Here is an 8,372-nt window from a genome sequence, read left to right as displayed (position 1 = left end):
TGGATTTCGCTAGAGCTGCTCCTGTGCGTTTCTGGGCATTTACACTTTGCGCCTAGACCTCACACTCATAAGGTCTCTGCCCGAAGACCTCACACTCATAAGGTCTCTGCCCGAAGACCTCACACTCATAAGGTCTCTGCCCGAAGACCTCACACTCATAAGGTCTCTGCCCGAAGACCTCACACTCATAAGGTCTCTGGCCACACTGCACCGTAATTCTCCGCAAACACCCTCACGGCATGGCTTCGTACAACTGGCTTTTGCTCGGAGTTGGATTACTTACAGGTTCGTCACTCCAAATACAGGATCTCCTAAGGTTTTTATTTGTTTTGTATTCCCCAAAACATTGTATATCTTTTTATTTGCTTTTATTTTTTATTAGGGATTTTAATCGTTTTGCCGGTTTACTGGGAGATAACTGCATATCATGTTTTATAAGGAATTTATTAGTATCAAAATAACACCTGACTACTCTCATGAGTCATTGTTGAAAGACATAAAAGCCAGTTTCTTATATTATGACGTTTTCTGTCAAATTTTGGCAAGCGTTAGCACATTCCGAACCTCAAGTTTTTAAATTGACATTTACTGCTACTGATTCTGTCAGCTTTTACTTGAAGCGTAGATGTTTTGAGTGGTTCGAATAAATATAACAAAAAGGTTTTTTTACTTGAGGTCTAAAAAAATTCTGTCATGTCAAGCTAAGAATTTTTTTCTCGGTTTCGTAATCTCAAAAATTTCCCCCCAAAATTTTTTTTTTCTAAAGTATTGTTTTGGTTGTGAATAATTGGTTTGAAGTACCTTTAAGGGTATTAACGGTAATATATAACAGAAATAATAACAAAACCATACAAAAAGGAGTTTGAAAGGGAATGATACATTCTCAGGAAAAAGCGCGCCATTCAAGCGACATGTTATTTTATTTGACATTGTACTAGACTTTCTTATACATCTCGTTTTGAAATCTAAATTGGTTCGATGTCATGTTTTAGCGTGAATTATTTTCAATCATGAAAACGATGTTTAAGAGGGGAATAATGCATCGACACGAGTAACACGTTGGCGCGGGAATATGCACGTCATCCATGCACGTTGCCACATCACATGTTTTCTGCACACGCCAAAGTTATCCTAATATACACACCCCTCTTTTACTCAATCTTGGTTGACTTGACGTCAGTTTTAACATGGATAAGATTAGTCTGATTATCTCCTGTCAGCTGCTTCCAAATGCACTGCCACCCAGTTTGGTCGATGTAACGAGACGTACTTTCTGACTCGAGCACTCGGCTGCGAAGATAAGTTCTTTCAGGCGCTAGCTTCTGATCACACAGCAAACTGCAGGTGAGAACTTAGCCTGGGAGGGGAGGGAAAGGAAGCCTACCCTTGTAGGGGGGAGAATAGGAAAGGGGGATAGGGGCTATGAGAATTATACAACAGAATAAAGGTAGACGTACAATTGGATGGATTATTATTATACAACATAATGAAGGTAGACGTACCATTGGATGGAAAGGAGTAAGGGGGCGTGATTGGGAGGAGTGTTATAGGAGGGCCTGCGAGGTTGCCTTGTGCTGCCTGGCGCTACCTTCTACAGGTCAAAATGTAGTCTCTATAGACGTTGCTATTTGTAGACAAAACTAAAAAAGCATAAGCTAGATCACTCTGGTATGAAACCAAATCCGACAATAAACGTCCCGTGGAGATACTGCAAAGGCTTAAAAACCCCATCTTTGTTCTTTCGGGGGTGGTTTTTATCAGAGAACTCACCCCCCCCCCCCCCCCCTTCCTCCGCAAAAATAAGGACTTTAGAAGCACACTAGCATACACACATTGGCACCAGTCGGGCCAAGACGGGACGCTAGCACAGTCTATTACCCGTGCAGTTCGGCAACCACGGACAGCTGTTTCGTCCTTATTAGGACTCGTCAGCATGGTATAGCCGGTTTGCCTCAGTTAAACTTCATCGGCATGAAGTTTAACTGAGGCAAACCGGCTATGCCATGCTGACGAGTCCTAAGGACGAAACGGCTGTCCATGGTTGCCGAACTTCACGGGTAATAGACTCTGCTAGCGTCCCGTCTTGGCCCGACTGGTGCCAATGTGTGTATGCTAGTGTGCTTTCAAAGTCCGGAAAAATAAGGTTCATTTTTACGGATTCCACAGCCACACCCCCCCCCCCCCCCCCAAGAAAAATCCTGGGTAAGGGCCTGGGTGAAATAAGATAAAATATATATATATATATGGTCCACAACCAAACACCCTGGCAGAAGAAAAGCAACACGATATTTGATGTTACGATGGGGAGCTTCGATGGCGCAGAAACCTGTGAACTTGTAGGCAACTTCCTTCTCTCCCAACTTCAGGACCTCAATATGAACGTAGGAATTTACCGCGACGACGGACTAGCCATCACCAACGCCACACCCAGAACCACCGAAAACCTAAAAAAGGAACTATGCCGCATCTTCAACAACAACGGACTCCGAATCACCATTGAGGCAAACAAACAAGTTGTCAATTTCCTAGACGTCACCCTCGACCTAAAACGTAATGCACACCAGCCTTATACAAAGCCGAACTCCTCGCTACAATATGTCCACCGTGAGAGCAACCACCCGCCCTCCATCACCAAGAACATCCCTGCTGGTATCAACAGACGCCTATCTGCCCTATCTTCAGACCAAGCCTCCTTTGACCAGACCGCGCCGCCTTACCAGAAAGCACTCGACGATAGCGGATACAACTACACGCTACGCTACGATCCCAACACCGTAACCAACCGAAAAACCCGCAAACGCAACAACATCCTATGGTACAACCCGCCCTTCAGCAAGAACACCAGCACCAACATCGGCCACAGATTCCTCACCCTGATAGACAAGCACTTCCCGAAAGACAACCACCTCCGTAAAATCTTCAACAGAAACACCATCAAAATCAGTTACAGCTGCATGAACAACACCAAACAGATCATCGACAACCACAACAAGCGCATCATCACCGCATCGTCGGCCACCGAGATCGCCAACTCCGCCCCTACCACTACCAACAACAAGACATGCAACTGCCGACAGAAAGACACCTGCCCTCTAGACGGAAACTGCCTACAGACATCTGTTATCTACCAAGCTACCGTAACTCGAAAAGACAACAACACCTCGGAAACATACGTCGGGCTCACTGAAAACAGCTTCAAGACCAGGTACAGAAACCACACCGCATCATTCCGACACGCCAAACACAGAAACTTCACCGAACTCAGCAAACACGTCTGGACTCTCAAGGACAACATGATTGAGTACTTTATTTCATGGCGCATTCTTTCTTCCCACTCCGCCTACAACAGTACCACTAAGCGTTGCAACCTCTGCCTCAAGGAAAAGCTGACGATCATCTGCCAACCCAAACTATCAACTCTAAATAAACGCAATGAACTCGTGTCCTCGTGCCGCCACAGAAACAAAGCCCTGCTACGAAACAATTAGAACTGTTAATCCCGTCACCGTTAAATTTTCGCGCTATCAATTTTTCACACGTTCCGCCCTGCATATTTATGTAACTCGCTATTGTTCCTCTTGCCGCCTTAGCTAAAACTATCAGTCTATTATTATGTAAATTTCAATGTTAATAGTATATATACGATGGTAGGAATATTCTCATTAAATCCCCTTATGAGTGGGCAACCACGAAACAGACCTGTAGGGAAACCTATGTAGTTTGTATTTTTCTCAAACCAACACTATACACCGCTCTACTCTCGAGTATTGAGCACTTTCTATGAAAGCCTTCAACCATATATATATATATCAATCTCTTCCAATTACCAAACCAAACGTATCATCGCTTTCTAGCAATGATAGAATGATGTCTGTCATTACGTAAAGAATCACACACTTGCTCTTGACTTGGAAATCGTAACGCACGCACGATATCCTGCCTGACTAGAATAGTTATCGAGAGACATGTTCTCTGACCACTGTTCATATCTCACAGCTCATTATACCAGACCCACGTGGAGCAGTGCTACAATCACACGCTGCTCACTTGCTTTCGGGACACGCGCGCGGGATGGCGCGGGATCATCCAGCTCGCCTTACTAATGCTTGAGGTCATGGGGAGTGCACAGTTCTACTGCACGGACGTGGAGCTGGACCAGCTCTCCCGCCTGCCCGCAAGACTCCGTGCGCACATCCCGTGTAGCGATCAGTACCTGGTTGCCGGCCAGAACTGCTCCAAGAGGTTCCGTCACTTGCTTGCTTCGGACCGCACAGACCCTCGATTGTGCAAGTAAGTCAGACCCAGGCAGCCAGGATACCTGTTCTAAAAGAGCTAACTGAGGGAAGGTTTGCGCTCAACATTCTCACGCGAGCCAGAATGTCGAGCGCAAAGAGAGTCCCAGGTCTGGACTAAGGGAAGGGTATCACGCCACCCGTGTGCGCGAATCTATAGCTGTGCTTCAGCTATGCTTTTAACATGAAGTCAAGACAAGTCGGTATGAATGGGGGTATCGAGTCAAATGTCCGCCCACTCTCAGCTTTGCGAGTTTACTCCCAGATTGCCGGTATTTCTTTGCTGAATTAATTCTACTTAAGTGTGAATGTGAAAGTCGATTCAAATGTGCGCTTTGCCATTTTACTTTCACCCAGAGTGATGGATCACGTATCTGCGGAGTAGTCCTAGGTCAAAACAAATACAGAGAACTATATCTTAGCTGCAGCAGCGTTCTATCCTTGTACTTTTGTGATAAAAAGGAGGAAGATATTGCTTCAAATACTTATAATTATGGAAAAATTTGATTTACATGTAATCGAGCCGGGAAAAAACCCTTCTTTTGTTCTTTATTTGAACAAACTCTATTCACGCATCTAATTATTGCCAAAAATAAATCTATACAAACAAAACGCTTTGGGAGAAAGCAATTATCACTTTTCACTAATCGTGCACAATAATTGTTGACAGCTATGAACTTTTTTCTGCTGCTGTAACCAGTACCAGTAATCAGAATAAAAAAAGTCTTTTAAACAAAAGTGAGCCTTGCGGAAAGGGTTAACTGGGATACCTGTGATATTTCAGGTATATCCACAATTTGTCTTGGCCCCTGTGTTGTGCTGAGAAGAATCAACATTTATTTCTGCCATAAAATACCACCTTTAAATATATGTATAATTTTTACTCTTTGCCTAAATGCTATGTTATAACACTGATGAGAAGCACAAACTCTCCTTTTTTTTTGGGGGGGGGGGGTTAAAATTCTGCCAATTCCTTTCTCTGCCTGGTCGACGTCACAAAAAAACCGTTCATTTACGAGCACCGTTATTATAATAAAAATTAGAATACGTTTGCTTTTATGCAATTTCATCGGTAGCGGGCGAGTGTGAAGTACTACACTTTCATCACCCTAATTGAAATTTAACGAGAAAATAAGGCTTCAATAGTAAACCCCAAAACAGATGTGTCATAATTACACAAATAAATATGTTTATGAAACTCTTAAATTCTTAGATATAACAAACAAAGGTTTATCTTTCAGACAAAGTTTTGCTCCAATGCTTTCTAATAATGATGATTTGTATAGTGATTGTCACCTCTACATCAATAAGAGGGCCCCCTGTTTCAATCAAACAAAAGTTTCGAAATTTATTCTTGGTAAGATGTGGCGACACTTGGCCACACGGTATTAAAAACAAAAGCCTATAATTGAAACAAATTTCGAAACACTTTTCAAAAAAAAAGCCATCTATTAGCGAATTTTGTAATGCCAAATGATTAAAAAGAAATGGAGTTTACGTTAGAGCTAGCTTTTAAACAAGTGCCTATGACATAAAGGACTTCGCAATTCGAAGCGTTTGAGATTTATTTGCAGTTATCATAGTCGTGATTTGTGTTACGCTAATTAGGTTTCATCACACTCTTTTTTCCATTTATTTTATTTTACCATGCCAAACCGGCTATAGATAGACTCCAACTTTTCATAATTGAAAAAAATAATTTCTTTCTAGGATGAATAAAAATGATTGGTGTAATACAGATTTTTGACTGCTGATTAAGACCATAGAAAACGTATATGTTACTGCGATCGTATGTGTTTGGTAAAACTCTACATGTTATTGCTAGAAAAAATATTTTGAGTTTTGCCTACCATAGTCCGTAGAATAGATCGTCTCTCTAATTGCTTGGGAAAAGTCAGATCTTATTTTAATTGCTTGGTAATTATTACTTTGCTGACTTTTGCCTGCTATATACTGTACAGATCGTACGTGGACAGCACGTCTTGCAACCCTTTATACAGTTTCTGAAGGCAATCGCCCTTTGCAGGATGCTGAACTAAGGTCCAATTACGGAAGACGCAGCTGTTCTCGTACATACGGAAGTTGCCATTTTCCTTCACAGGGACTCCCGCTTTCTTAGCAAGCTCACCCAAGTAGGCATCGTCTATTTTAAGCGGCGCCTGTACATCGTAAAACTCCATGAATTTTCTGACCACATCTGAAGACATCAGTATGCCGCCGCCACTACAATACGGTTCAAAATACGTCTTGCTTAGCTCTTGTTCCGACACAGCGTAACGGCCGGACCGGAGAACAGGGCTGTTAATCATGAGATTCCCCATGTAGAGGTTACTTCGTGGAGCTGACTTGGCTAAGTACTGTAGCATCGCGTACGGGTTCACGAACACATCATCGTCCGACTTGAGCATGAAATCAAACGGGCAGTAGCGCATCGCCCACTCAAAACCCATTGCTACTTTATAGCTCATATTAAAAAAACCCTCCCTGTACTCGCTCGTAATCAGGTCACCGTAGAGTCTATCTTCAGCTGCCATCAGTCTCATCTCCTCTTGGTTATCGTTAGCGCCTATGAGGAACACTGTTCTCCATCGGGGTGATGGCAAAAAATCCGTACCCCAGGTAAAGCGGATTTCTTTCCTCCTGGCAGCGTTGCCAACATAGCTCGATACTAGGATCAGTAGATTTACTTTAGAGTGGCAGGTCTTACTGGAGATCAGTTTCGTCCTGTGTCTATCATCTTTGTGTCCCAAAGTAAGTTCTTTGACAGTTATGGTGTTCAGAAGACTAAAGTATACAAGTCCAGTAAACAGTGCGAACAGAATAACAAGTCGGGGGCGTGCTCTGCACAGGAGTTGGTAAATCTTGCGTTTCATCAGAACGGGACCTGAAACAAAATGGAAACACCGAAATCTTAAAGAGTCGTTCTCTTCCTCTTTTTCTCGCGGGGTTTCGCGGGATATGTAGATTCAATAGCGTACTTCCCCGAGGTCACGTGTTTAGTTTCTGCGCATGCGTGAATTTGCAGCTGGTCTAAAGGTACGTGGGCTCTAGGAACGAGATAGTGACGCAGCAGCAACACTCAGCTAACATACAGTGGAATGAGGCATCATGGGACACTATTGAACTCATCTGGGAACATCGCTGACACCCTTGGCGGAGGCGGATAGGTCCGATCAGTGGGAAATTCTAGTCACCCGAGTAGAAATGATGCAAATATATTATAAACTGGAAGTTATTAAATAAGCTTTTAAGAAATTATAGTTGCACGTAGTCCCCGGGGTGTTTCCCGCATCCATGGTATCTAAATAGACTTCTAGTAGATGATAATAAGAAAATCTCCGATAATATCACAATATCAAGGGTCCAGCAGAGGGAAGGAGGGTATCTAAATAGATATCTAGTAGATTCTAATAAGATAATCTCCGATAATATCATAATATCGAGGGGTCCAGCAGAAGAAAAAAGAGGATTAAAATAGACATCTAGTAGATGATAATAAGAAAATCTCCGATAATCTCACAATATCAAGGGTCCAGCAGAGGGAAGGAGGGTATCTAAATAGATATCTAAAAGATTCTAATAAGATAATCTCCGATAGTATCATAATATCGAGGGGTAGAGCAGAAGGAAGGAGGGTATCTAAATAGACATCTAGTAGATGATAATAATAAAATCTCCGATAACATCACAATATCGAGGGTCCAGCAGAAAGAAGGAGGAGGATCTAAATAGATATCTAGTAGATTCTAATAAGATAATCTCCGATAATATCACAATATCGAGGGGTCCAGCAGAAGAAAAAAGAGGATTTAAATAGACATCTAGTAGATTCTAATAAGATAATCTCCGATAGTATCACAATATCGAGGGCCCAGCAGAAAGAAGGAGGAGGATTTAAATAGATATCTAGTAGATTCTAATAAGATAATCTCCGATAGTATCACAATATCGAGGGGTCCAGCAGAAGAAAAAAGAGGATTTAAATAGACATCTAGTAGATTCTAATAAGATAGTCTCCGATAATAGCACAATATCGAGGGGTCCAGCAGAAGAAAAAAGAGGATTTAAATAGACATCTAG

General features: G+C 42.4%; 1 protein-coding gene across 2 annotated transcripts in view; it reads left to right on the top strand.

The window, feature by feature from the left end:
• The first annotated feature begins 40 nt into the window (after window positions 1-40).
• LOC116617267 overlaps window positions 41-8,372 on the top strand; it is a 33,632-nt gene continuing 25,300 nt past the window's right edge. The window contains exons 1-4 of one of the 2 annotated variants that reach the window (XM_048727915.1): window positions 41-285; window positions 1,221-1,344; window positions 3,997-4,290; window positions 6,394-8,255. In XM_048727915.1, coding sequence (XP_048583872.1) covers window positions 240-285; window positions 1,221-1,344; window positions 3,997-4,290; window positions 6,394-6,493 — 564 coding nt within the window. In that variant the 5' untranslated portion in view covers window positions 41-239 and the 3' untranslated portion in view covers window positions 6,494-8,255. Of the gene's footprint in view, window positions 286-1,220; window positions 1,345-3,996; window positions 4,291-6,393; window positions 8,256-8,372 lie in introns of those variants that run through there. The other variant, XM_048727910.1, reaches the window with a different exon arrangement.

The sequence above is a fragment of the Nematostella vectensis genome, chromosome 1 (assembly GCF_932526225.1).
Source record: "Nematostella vectensis chromosome 1, jaNemVect1.1, whole genome shotgun sequence".
In the NCBI taxonomy this organism is placed as follows: Eukaryota; Metazoa; Cnidaria; class Anthozoa; order Actiniaria; family Edwardsiidae; genus Nematostella; species Nematostella vectensis.
Note: the sequence above shows the minus strand (reverse complement) of the source record. Positions and strands in the feature narration are given on the sequence as shown.